At 48.1% G+C, this 12528-nt stretch overlaps 2 protein-coding genes across 2 annotated transcripts in view; one reads left to right on the forward strand and one right to left on the reverse strand.

Annotated features, from left to right (window-relative positions):
• The window catches only part of LOC102061417 (uncharacterized), a 236416-nt gene that overhangs the window by 104347 nt on the left and 119541 nt on the right, over positions 1 to 12528 (reverse strand). The gene's annotated exons all lie outside the window — the stretch shown is intronic.
• On the forward strand, positions 5069 to 12223 carry LOC141725849 (uncharacterized). The gene is made up of 2 exons (XM_074529993.1): positions 5069 to 5457; positions 5674 to 12223. Exons 1-2 carry the CDS (start codon positions 5437 to 5439, stop codon positions 6652 to 6654), a joined length of 1002 nt encoding a protein of 333 aa, XP_074386094.1. The 5' UTR covers positions 5069 to 5436; the 3' UTR covers positions 6655 to 12223.

Here is a 12528-nt window from a genome sequence, read left to right on the forward strand (position 1 = left end):
AACAGCCCTGGAACGAGCCCGGGCCCGAGGGGGATTGAGCTGAAAAGACAAATAAACTTCTCCGCAGCTCCCGCCACGGCTTTCCCGGCACTGCGGCTCCGTTGGCTCCGGCTCAGCGGGAAGCCCTGGAGCCTCCCTTCTCCTGCCCCTAATTAGGAGCATGAGTGCATCGTTTTGATTTCCCCCAAAAAGGAAAAACCGCCCCAAACCTCTGTGGATGAGTGGGGGAGGGGAGAGCTCTCTGACAGAAAACTCCAAAAACTCAGAGCAGGATAGTGAGAAGTATGGTAAATAGATATGATTTGTGCTGACAAAATTGAAACAGTAATCAATATTGATACAGTCATTAATATTTGGCAATAATGAAACAGTTAGAAGGTGTACTGCCAAGAAAAGGAGAGGAGGTGTTCCCCCCCCCCCCCTTTCCTGCAGATGTTAAAGGCAGGAAAAAGCAAGAGATAACAGTTACTAAAAATTAACAGAAAGAAAGGAAAATCTGGTTGGGTCCCAGGAAAATGCCCTCTATAAGAGATTTATTGCTTTGATACTTTGAGGGTTTGAGGCTCCGGCTCAGCGGGAAGCCCTGGAGCCTCACTTCTGCTGCCCGCAATTAGGAGAATCAGGGCATCGCTTTGATTTCCCCCAAAAAGGGAAAACCGCCCCAAACCCCTGTGGATGAGTAGTTGGGGAGGGGACAGATTTCTGGCGGAAAACCCCAAAAACTCAGAGCAAGATAATGAGATGTATGGATAATATTTATGATTCGTGCTGACAAAATTGAAACAGTAATCTATATTGATACAGTAATTAATATTCGGAAATAATAAAGCAGTTAAAAGGTGTGATGTCAAGAAAGGGAGAGGAGGGTTTCCATTACGCCCCCCCTCCTGCAGATGTTCAAGGCAGGAAAAAGCATGAGATAACAGTTACTAAAAATTAACAGAAAGAAAGGAAAATCTGGTTGGGTCCCAGGAAAATGCTCATTATAAGGGATTTATTGCTTTGATGCTTAAATATTATATTATGATAGTTTTGGCTTACATTGTACTGGCATGTTGCGCACGTGAGCCCAATGGTGAATTAAAGTACAAAGAGGAAGAGGAGAGGCCTTCATCCAAAACGACCCCCAAAGACGGGTGCGACCACCAAACCGAGTGGTGGAGCATGCACGGTAAAGGTGGTGATGAGGGTGGAGGTACAAGTGTGATGAATCGAAAAGGGGAGGAGATGGCATTGACATATGGCACAGAAGGGGGAATTTTCACCTGGCAAGCTCCTACGTGAGGTGGCAAGGCTCCCAGAAACCTGCACTCCGTACCCTGCGCAGTTATTTTTATTTTGCTTATGCGCTACTATTGGAACTGAATTATCCCTTATTTTAAACCAAATTATATTGTCAATATTTCAAGTGTATCCAATTTTATATATTTTCTAAGATATTGAATTAAATTGCTAACTTAATATTGTTTGGGGGTTTTTTTGATGGGATAATTGGGCAAAAATAACAGGGTGATACATGCATTTGGAAAATTATGGGAAGGAAGAGGTTTATTAAGCTGCAGGGGAAAGACATTATCTCTTGAGAACTTAATCTCTCACCTATTGGAGGTGGTGAATTTACCAAAAAAGTTAGCAATAATACACATCAAGGGGCGCGGGGCAGGGTCCTCAGAAGAGGTAACAGCAAACCGACTAGCTGATGAAGAAGCTGGGAAAGCTGCATTGTTGCCAAAAAGCTCCAAGATGCTCCCTTTGCTCCCAGTAACTGCACCACTGCCCGAGAAACTGTCTTTTCCACCAGAGGAACTTGAGATAATTTAAAAGAGTGGGGCAGAGGAAGGAGAGGATAATTGGTTTACAAGGGATGGTAAGCAGTGGATACCAAAAGCTCTGGCCCTGCAATTGTTAAAATAACTTCATGAAGAGAGTCACTGGGGCTCCTGAGGACTGGCAGAAGCCTTCCTCAAAATGTGTGCTGCTTTGGGTCTTTTTATTCTGGCTTATTTTTATTCTGGCTAAAGCAAGCTATTGAGGGTTGTTTGATTTGTGCTAAAACCAATAACAGAGTTACAAAGAAACTCACCAGGGGAGGGAGGTCTTGGGCTGTACCTCCCTTCCAGAGATGCCAGGTGGATTTTATTGAAATGCCTCGAGTGGCAAGGTTCAAATATCTTCTGGTAACAGTGTGTCAGTTAACAGGGTGGCCGGAAGCATTTCCAGCCATTTCAGCAACTACAGGATCAGTTATTAAAGTATTTTTGGAACAAATAATTCCAAGATATGGGACTGTGGAAGCAATAGGCTCAGATAGGGGAACTCATTTTACAGGAAAAATTCTTCAAGGAGTTATGACTGCTTTAAGGATACAATGGAACCTCCATACCCCCTGGCACCCCTAGAGTTCGGGTGGGTTGAGAGGATGAATGGAGAGATAAAGAAACACCTCCTGAAACTGGTGATAGAAACTAAGATGCCGTGGGTACAGCTCTCGCCACTGGTTTTGGCAAGAATAAGGGCCAGACCCAGGGGAGATATTCAATTATCTCCCTTTGAATTAATGTCTGGAATTCCTTACCCTTGTAATTCTCAGCCTAGTAGGGGGATAGAGATAAGTGATGTATATTTGAAACAATATGTGGCCACTGTCTCTTGTGAAATCTGTTTGACAGGAAGCTCAGCTGGCACAGACCCTGCCTTTGGACTTTGCTGTTCACAACATCCAGCCGGGAGATTGGGTCCCAGTTAAAGAGTGGAAAGAAGCACCCTGGTGGTGAAGTGGCGTGGACCTTTCCAAGCGTTGCTGACCACAGAAACAGCCGTCAAGGCAGCTGAACACGGTGGACCCATCACACTCGGGTCAAGGTCTCTGAGGCCCCGGAGGTTTGGACATCTCAGCTGGAGGAGAAGGATGGGAAGCCGCGACTGACGCTCCACAGGGGTGGAATGGAGCAGCAGCCAGTGCGGCGACATCGGGGGAAGCCCTGTGTGCCTCCCCACAGACTGCCTGCTGAAACAGTTTGTGTGGGCATCCCTCCTCTCCCATCTCCAGTCACTGGGGGCCAATCCTCACTGTCATTGGTTGTTTTTATGTTAAGCTGTTTCTCTGCCTTCTCTCACCACAGGTGGTGTGGAAGACAACGTGAAAGTGAAAATTCGGGTAGGAGATTAGATTACACATTTAGAATGTTTCTCTTAATGATCTTACACTTATATTGTCAGTTAGGTTTGGGGCAAAAGTGGGAAAATAATTTTTAACCTTGAGAGAAGAAGTAGCAAAACCTTTAATCTTAGCAATTGTTGGGTCTGCGGAGGGTCTGCTGGCCATGGGTGGCCAGCCCAGTCGAGCCTAAATGGTGGGTCAGTGCCCTGAGTGAGGTCCATAATGGAACAGGATTTTGGGATGCAGAAGGAAGCCCATGGCAGCTTCATTCTTCTGAAAGAGGCATTTATTGTCTAAATAGAACAGGGAACATTTATGTGGTGAAAAAGCATTTGTGACTAGGTTTAGATTGTTGGACCCCCAGCTGCTCTCCTTATGATCGTTCCAGATATCAAGGCAGATGGAATCAAAAACATGTTAAGCTCACTAATGGTAGCTGGGTAAGGTGCTCCTTCCATAATTACCAAAAGGATTTTGAAGGCTGTAAAGCAGGGGGGAAGGATATGTTTTTTGATGCCTTATTTTTAAGCTGCCCCCGAGATAATTCCACAAGTAGGACACATGTAGTCCGTGACTATCAGTGGAAGTGGCAACACCAGAATGGAACTTGAGCCCTTTTTAATATGTTTTGGTCCGGATCTAGCAAAACAGGCCTGGGATGTAACTGCAGGTGGAAACCTCAGGTGGGAGCTTGGAGATGCAAATTCTGCGATTCTTATGATGGGGCAACCATTGTCAGGGTGTGAAACACAAAGGTGTGTTTCGTGTCAGGTACATACAGGCAATGTGTGTATTTGCGATTGTGATATGTGTGGGGACCGACAATGGAACAGTTGCGAATTCTAATAATAACTGAGGAAAGTAAAGCATGGAAGAAGGCCTTTGAACCTATCTTTTTTTGCAATTAGCCTTGGTTGATTTAGGAGCATTGGAATTAAAGTGTTAAGGATGTTGCTTTTTGCTTGTAGTTAATCCTCAAAGAGTTCTGCAAAAATAAACTTTTGAAGTATAATTTTAGAATATTGCTTGTATCCTTGAAACTATAGCTTTGGAATATATATAAAGGAAACTTGCTTATGTCACGCCTTAATAAAGCAGAGAAAATCAGTTTGAGAAAGGAAGATGAACATCAGCTGAAGGATTTATAGTTTCGACCGAGGGAAGATGGACACCACTGTTAGGAGATTTATAGTCTTTGCAATTAAAGGGTGGACCCACATCTGGGAAGATGGACTTCACCATACGAGATTCATCTTTCTTCTTTCGGAAACTGGACCACCACCATCTGGGGATAATCCTTTTGAGATATATCCTGAGAAAAACTAAATCAAAACAGTGTATACAATTGTGACGTAAAAATTTGGAGTGGAAACTGCTGATGAATAAAAATTGGAATAGAAACTGGTGAGAAAACTTATGAGTACCCCTATAAATATCTGTAACCCTCAACTATCTGTGTGCAGTTAGAGGGAAAACTTCCCCCACTGTACCCAGCGCTGTATTGCTCATACTTTACGATATTAATTAATAAATTGATTGCTGCTTGAATATTGGCCTGGTCAAGCTTCTTATAACACTCAGATACCTCAAATTTTCTCTCAGAACCCCCAGTTCTCTCTGACGGACCCCAAACCCCCTCACATCCCCTCAGCGCCCCCAGTTCTCTTTTAGGACCCCCCAGCCTCCCCTCAGATCCCCTCAAATCCCCTCAGTATCCCCCAGATCCCCTCAGGATTCCCTAAACCCTCTGACGCCCCCTCAGGACCCCCCAAACCCCCTCAGAACTCTCCACATCCCCTCAGAACTCCCCAAACTTCCTGAGGACCCTCAGTTCTCCCTCAGGTTCCCCCAAATCCCCTCCCAACCGCCCCCACCCCGCTTCTCGCCAGAGGTCTCGCGAGAGAAGCAGCGCCGCCATCTTGGTTGAGGGCAGTTCCGCCCGCTCCTCAGAGCGCTCCACGTTCCCTCATGAATCCAGCCGGGAACGGCCGATTTAATCCGCCTAGAAATGGCGGGATGGAGCCTAAACCCCTTGGGATTCAGCCTAAAAATCTCCCGAATCCAATCTGGTGCTTCCCGAGGATTGGGGCGGTACTGGTGATGGGCGGGACGGGACGTCACTGCCTCTGGCCCCGGCCCCTTTCCGGCGCCTCCCGATCGCGCTCGGGCATTTCCGCGAGCGCCGCCGCCGGGGCCGATTCTGGGTCGGGACCGGTGCCTGTCCCGGGGCTCCTTCGCCACCGGAGCGTCCCCAAGGTGTCCCCGCCGGGTCACCAATGAGCCAGCAGAACCAGAAGGTGCGACCGGGGTCGTGGGGGGTGGGGAGAGAAGGACACAGTGGGGGGAGGGGGCACGGGGGAGAAGGGAGCAGTGGGGTACGGCAGGGAACACGGGGGTGGCAGTGGGGACGAGGGGATGAGAAAGGGACAGAGGGGAGCCCGGGAGGGCACAGGGGCCCCTGCAGGCGGCCACAAGTGCCACCAGGTCTGACACGTGCCCTGTCCCCTCCCCAGTTGCTGAAGGCGCTGGTGTCCGTGGTGGCCACCCTGGGCAAGGTGGCGGCCACCGTGACCGGGTCACACAGGGACGTGCGGCAGCGCGTGTCCCCAAAGTTCCTGCCCGCGGCCCTGAGGAGATTCACCCAGAGCCTCCGTGAGACCCTGGACCATGGCGATGTCACCTCCATGGGCCACCGTGGTGTCCCCTCCCTGGGCCAGGCCCTGGCCGCCCTCTTGGCCACCCCTGGGACCAACTGGGCCGATGTGAGAGCCGCGGCCAGGGCCTGGCAGGAGTTGGTGGCCGCGCTCAGGGAGAGATGGGACCGGCTGCAGGAGGAGGCCGATGAGCTGCGCAAGACCTGCTGGGACGCGACACCCTTGTGGGCCAAGCACCTGTGGTTAAAGGCCACCTTCAGGGAGAGGGGACAACCTGGGGACAACCTGGAGGCCACACCCTGGTGGCTGCCGGTGACCCTGGACAGTGTCGAGGGGGCCTCGGCAGGGGCCACGCACAATGCTCAGGTGGCAGCGGCCACCAGTGAGGAAGAGAAAGCTACCAGCAAGGCCATGGATGAGGCCGTGGTGGCCACCAGCCGGGCGAGGGCGGCCGCCTGGAGGGGACATTGGGCAGTGGTGGCCCTGGCACCGCTGAAGCGTTTGGTGGACGCGTGTGAAAAAGCCATCGAGTTCACCTGGGACATGCAGACCCAGCTCGAGGAGATTGAGGACACCCTGAAGTGGCCAGAGCAAATGTCCCCCAATATCCTTGAGGCCTTGGTGGCCGACGTGGCTGAGTTTGAGCGTCTGTGGGAGGGCAGCGCCCGCCTGGCCTCGCATCACCTGCTGCCGACACTGTGGGATATCCACAACCTCCTTTTGAGTCCCTATGCTGGCCCAGGTGGCCCCGGTGGCCCGGGTGGCCCTGGCAGCCGCGCAGTGGCCAAGCAGTGCCAAAAAGCCATCAAGGACATCCCGAGGCTGCTGCAGAGACAGTGATGTCACCACTGTAATGTCGTTGGTGCAGTGATGTCACTGGAGAGACTTGTGGGCAGTCGAGTGCCACCAGCTCCTTGAGTGCCACAGCACTGCGTGTCACCAAGAGCCCCTCGAGTGCCACCAGTTCCTCAAGTGCCACCAGCTTCTCGTGTCACCAAGATCTCGTGCAGGAGAACCTGGGCGGTCCTTGTGCTACCAAGAGCCCCCTGAGTGTCACCAGGACTGACCCAGCCCCCGTCTGCGGGTCCCTGGTGTAACTGGGGTCTCTCTCTGTGTCAGACACTGCCCTTGGGCACCCAATGGGACCCCGCTGAGCACCGGGAACCCCAAATTTCACTGTCCTCATGCACTGGGACCCCCTCTCAGGCATCAGGACCCTCGAGTTTCTCCTCCCCCCTCCTCATGCACCGGGACCACCAGAGACTCCCCCAACCCATCAATCAGTGTCGTCATTGAGCACCGGGACCCCCCCCTCGAGCACTGACCCCCCCACATCATGCACTGGGACAGCGGAGACCCCCCCCATTGTCACGATCCGTCCCAGTGAACGGGTAACGCGGTGATTTTAAGATGCAAAATAACCGACAAAGGCACAGGGGATTTACAGTAACAAAACCAACAAATGCAGTTTTATTGAAATAACCACAACAGAAATGCGTTGGTGAGGGGAAACTGGGGACAGAAGGAGAAGATAAGGAAAAGAGGGAGGAGAAGAGGGGAGATGGGTATAGCTACCGAATGCGGTGCTGCTTTTATCCTTCGAGGTCCAGCTGTCAAAAGCTCACCAGGCCACAAAAGGCACGGCTGAACTGGACCCCAGTTGTACTGTCTTTAGTTGTGGGAAGGGGAATGGTTTCTCAGCCGAAACAAAGGTCTTCGGGGTAAAAAGGATAGGGGTGCACAAACCCAAGCCAGGCAAGGGGCGAGAACCATTGTTTTCATGGCCCAGTGCTCGCACCTGCGTTTACTCTGGGCAGCTTTTTCTCCCCCCACTGCACATCCCCTGAGTTGGGGGGGGTCAGTTCCAGTCTCTGTAAGAAGGGTGTGAGGGGGGTTTCCTTGCACAGGAGTTTCTTACCTTGGTTCCTTGATGATGAGGCTTACATCTCTGCTTGTCTGTCACGATGGTTGAGGGTGGACGAGAGGGGTCTTCTCTTGGAAGAGGGACCACCCCAAAGCTCAAAGCAGCCAGGCCAGGAGGTGGGGAGAAAGTCCAGGTCTATTGTTCAGAAAAAGGGCAAGGTGCCCCTTCAAGTTCAGCGTGGCAAACAACACCTGTGGAAACACTGAGCTAAGAGGCACATGACTCCCCTTCCCCACTGGCTCAACAGTTTTTAACTTTTTGGTGGTCTTTTCTTCACGACAATCGTGAGGCAAAAATGAAGGGTATTTCAGACAGACTCTCACACTCTGCATCATGCTTTTTACAAAAATGCATCAGCTTGGTGCAAATACACCAAGATGACAACCAAAGCATTGCTCCAGGTTCCAGCACAATTGCCACGGGGGATCTTTTTCATTTGTAAAGACAGAATTTGGCCTGGCATCCCTGCAAATGTCAAAGGTGGTCCATGCTGCATTGGAAGAATTTCATTGTTGTCACCTGATTCAAAATCATGGAAAGAGCAAAAATGTAAAGGGAGAAGATCATTGGAACAGTATAGTCCAAATTGTGATGGTGAGGTAAACACTTGGGACAAGGCTTGGAGAGTTGCCATTGCAATTTTCTCACCTCAGACAGCGTCAGGGATGGCCTTGACTCAATTGGACCACATGGGTTGCTGGTTGAGCAAACATGCTCGAGCCGTTTCTCTTGCACTGAGTGACATGTTAAAAGACATTGACAGTGTAAAACGGGCAACTCTTCAAAATAGAGCAGCAATCACTTATCTGCTGCTGGCACATGGACATGGATGTGAGGAATTTGAAGGAATGTGCTGCATAAATCTGACAGATCACTCAAAGTCAATTCATGAAAACATTAAAAGATAGAAGACAGTATAAAAAAGCTTGGGGAGCTCACTGGATCCTGGTTTGATGATGTGGTTGAATTTTTCGATCTTTCTCCATTGTGGAAAGAGCTTTTAGAAATAGAGTTTTATATTATAGTAGGACTTTTGGTTCTCATGCTCATCGTGCCATGCATCCTTTTGTGTGTGTGACGGGTCATGAATCGAGTCGCCAAAGAGGTGGTTTTGGTGCAAACAGAAGGGGGAGATGTCAGAACTCAGTACATCCCTCCCCGCGTCCGAGTTGCCAAGCACCCCACCAGGGGGCTTGGAGACCCTGGCATGCTGCCCAGAACACCTGGGGATTTGATTTTGACCCTTGGAGCCGTTACCAGCTTTGTATGAGGACGTGAAGGTCACACAGGTTTGAATAGAGTAATAACAAAATAATCACAGGATGAAAATGTAGATTTTAGGATTTTTGGTATGGGGGTTATGGGGACAAGATGGAGGAATCAGGGCATGTCTAGCCTTTGTTCTTCTTCTTCTTTTTCTCCGTTTTCTGCTGTGATGTTGGCACTTTGGGATTGGTTTAGAGTAGAAGTGCACTGTCTAAAATAGGTGATAGGTATTGGGAATTAAGAGTCAATATGATATACGTAGTTTGTAGTATAAAAAGACAACACCACCTTGGGAGCGGTCAGAGTGGTCGTGGCTGCCCTGCTGAGCAGACCTCGGCTGGGCAGAAAGAAAATTTTATAGATAAGAATTAATAAACAACCTCAAGACCGAAAAGTGAAGAGTCCAGACTCGTTCTTCAGTTGCACAGGCCGAAGCACAGACATCCTACGCATCTCGGGGCAGCAATTATCAATCAGCTACGCGAGAATGAACGAGATTCCCACTGTCCCTGCCTGCTATCCAGCAAAACCACAGCCAAGGGAACGGGCTTGGCAGAATCAGTGGTATTGGAAACCCAAATTGCCCTAGAATTTTGGCAATAATTACAAACTGGCCAGAAGGTGAAAATTTTGGTCTCGCTGACAAAGAAGAATAAGAACAAGTGACAAGGGCTGAAGAAGCTCCACCCTACAATCAACTGCCAGCAGAAGAAACACGCTGCGTTGTTCTCACTGATGGTTCATGTTGCATCGTAGGCATGAACAACAACTGGAAAGCAGCCATACATGAATCATGATTTTAAAAATTTAAGATTTTAGCTGAGGATTAGAACCAATTCACATTGAAGTCAGATACACCAAAAATAGGACAATGATTATTAGATGCCTAAGCTAAAGCTAATTGTTATATTATGAGCTCATTTGTAGAAAAAAGTGGAGCAAGTGAACCATTAGAGGAACATACTGAAACCAGTAGAACAATGCCCAGCACCTGGACTCTGTGTCAATCCATCACAAAGCAGGGGCCTTGGATTGTGCCAGAGGGTCACAGAGAACTGATGAAGACCTTCCTGACTTCATCCCTGGACCACTGGCCCAATTTGAGACCACCGACCCAAATCAAGAGAAGAATTGCGCACACGTGAAGGACTAATAACGTCATTTTAATACAACGTGGGGATGGGAGGTGCTGGGGTTATGCATACGTATTATTTTGGGAAATGAACAGAAGGCAAAAATCCTTGTGTGGTGCAGTCATGCATTTTGAGAATGACTCCCCCATGCTGCCCACCCACGTCATAAACATACAACTTTCTAACTTTAACTAGTTAGAGTCGTTGTCCATGATCTTCAGTTTTAATGATTCAGTTAGCAAGCCAGCCAGGAGGAGACTCTGCTGGGCTGTGAGACCAGCTCAGGTCATGGACCCCCTTGGTGCACCCCCAGGATATTCCTGGAAGAGTGGGCTCTGCTGCACAGACTGTTCATCCAGCAGCAGACAAGGACCCCTGACTACTAAAGCTCCAGACAAAATGGTATGTTTAAAAATTAAAACAGTTTTAAACAGTGACCGGTAAGGCGTGGTCAGGAAAAGCCCTTTGGTAAGTCGTGGGAGATGTCCCACGTGCAACTTGTGCCTCTGTAGTGTGCTTGCAAGCTGAAGTTGCAGTTGAAATCTGGTTGCCAGCAGAAAGAGTATTGAACTGTTGTACTGAGCTTGGGCTTTCTGTGCTGCCATTTGTTTTGCCATAGAGAGCTCAGTTTGCCACCAACTGGGGCTAGCAGTTGTAAGGGCAAATGCTGGTCTAAGGTTGTTATAACTGAGTTTGTGTGTGTGGAAAGAAATACCCCTTTCACAGTGAGTTTGTGTGTGTGGAAAGAAATACCCCTTTCACAGTGAGTTTGTGTGTGTGAACTTTCTAGTTTTGGGGAACAGCATTTGCAGTGACACCTGGTGTTTGAGTATAACCATTCTTTCATAAGGCTTTGTGTTCAGGTGTTAACCAATCCTTTGCCTGTGGGACCTGGGAGGCGAGGATCAAACGCTGTAACACAGTGCCTTTGTGGTCCCTGTCCTTGTGGAGTTTGCAAAGTTGCAACTTTGGATTCATCTGGTGTAGTGTGAGATTTTGCTGACTATTGTGTAAAAGTTATAATTGTAACAAGCTGGTAATTTTTGTTGTGTGTCATCTGTATTAAGCTATGTATTAAGCTTGAGCCTGAGTCAAAAGGGTTAAGCCACCCTTTTAGAAGGGTTTTATCTTGAACTGGTGTTTGTGGGCTGTCAGAACTGTAATAGAGAGAGCTTGTTATAAGTTGATTCCCAAGACTTGAGGTACAGGAGAGCTGTGTGGGTTTTTTCCCCTGCATTGTGGTAATTTGATTCTTGGGACTGTATAGCTCTGTTTGTGAGATTTTAAGATTTTGTTTGCAACAAGTGCAGCATTTTATATGGAAAAACTAGTGTGGTGATTTATGTGCATTAAAGCAAATTAAAAAAATTCCAGGAATCCCCCCCCCGGCCCCATTTGTGGTGTTTGTGGGCTTATCAGATTTTTTGCTGTAACAGGGACAGCCTTTTTATTTATTTTATTTGTGGTTTGACAGATTAAAGGAATCCCTTTACCTTGGCAGTGTGAAAAGTGCATATTATATGTCTCTATGGAGATATAAAATACTATATGTATTTTGTTGTAGTGATTAGTAGGGCAGTATCAACATTTTAACAGTATGGTAAATGCAGTTTTCTAGTTAAGGTAGGAACTATGTATGTGGGATACTTTTTTAAGAAATGAATGAGGTACTTGCACCAGATAGCAGCCACAGGACACCTTAATCTTTCAGAGAAAGAGAATTTACTGCTCTGTTATCAGAAGAAACGAACTTCTTCCCGCCTTGCTCAGCCGTGAAGATGCCGCTAAGGATTAGGAGGAAGAAGTTGACACTGACCAGACAGAATCCTTTGTTTGAATGGAATTTATGCATCATGTATGAGGTGTATGAATATGCAACAGGCTATTGCTTTCAATGGTTAATCCTCTGTTAACGGGTGTCCTTTTTTGGGCTTATTTTGCCCAGAAAAAGTTACCCGGTCCTCCATAACTTTCTTGCTATTGTCTCGTATTGTCCTAATCTCAATTGTTCAAATTTTTATTACTCGAATTGTATTGCTATTTTTATGACCATTTTATTACTATTAAACTTTATTTTTTCAAGTGATGGGCGTTTTTCACAATGGAGGCATGGGGGAAAGGTGGATCTAAGGGTCTTCACTTACTTCTCATTATCCTGCTCTGCGATTTTGGAGTTTTCTGTCAGAAATCTCTCCCCTCCCCCACTCATCCACAGAGGTGCGAGCAGTTTTCCTTTTCTTGCGGTAAAACGAAGAGATGCACTGATGCATCTCTTTTCTACCCCTAAATAGGGGTAGGAAAACTTAGGGCTTCCAGCTGAGCCGGAGCCACCGGAGCCGCAGGGCTGGGAAAGCCGTGCCGGGAGCTGCGGAGAAGTTTGTTTGTTTTCAC

This window comes from Zonotrichia albicollis, chromosome 31, assembly GCF_047830755.1.
Source record: "Zonotrichia albicollis isolate bZonAlb1 chromosome 31, bZonAlb1.hap1, whole genome shotgun sequence".
NCBI classification, from domain to species: domain Eukaryota; kingdom Metazoa; phylum Chordata; class Aves; order Passeriformes; family Passerellidae; genus Zonotrichia; species Zonotrichia albicollis.

Bases quoted from the DNA above. Each gene is read 5' to 3' on its own strand.
- LOC141725849 (XM_074529993.1), top strand. From the start codon at position 5,437: ATGAGCCAGCAGAACCAGAAG. The intron at 5,458-5,673 runs GTGCGACCGGGG...TCCCCTCCCCAG, and splicing joins TGAGCCAGCAGAACCAGAAG to TTGCTGAAGGCGCTGGTGTC.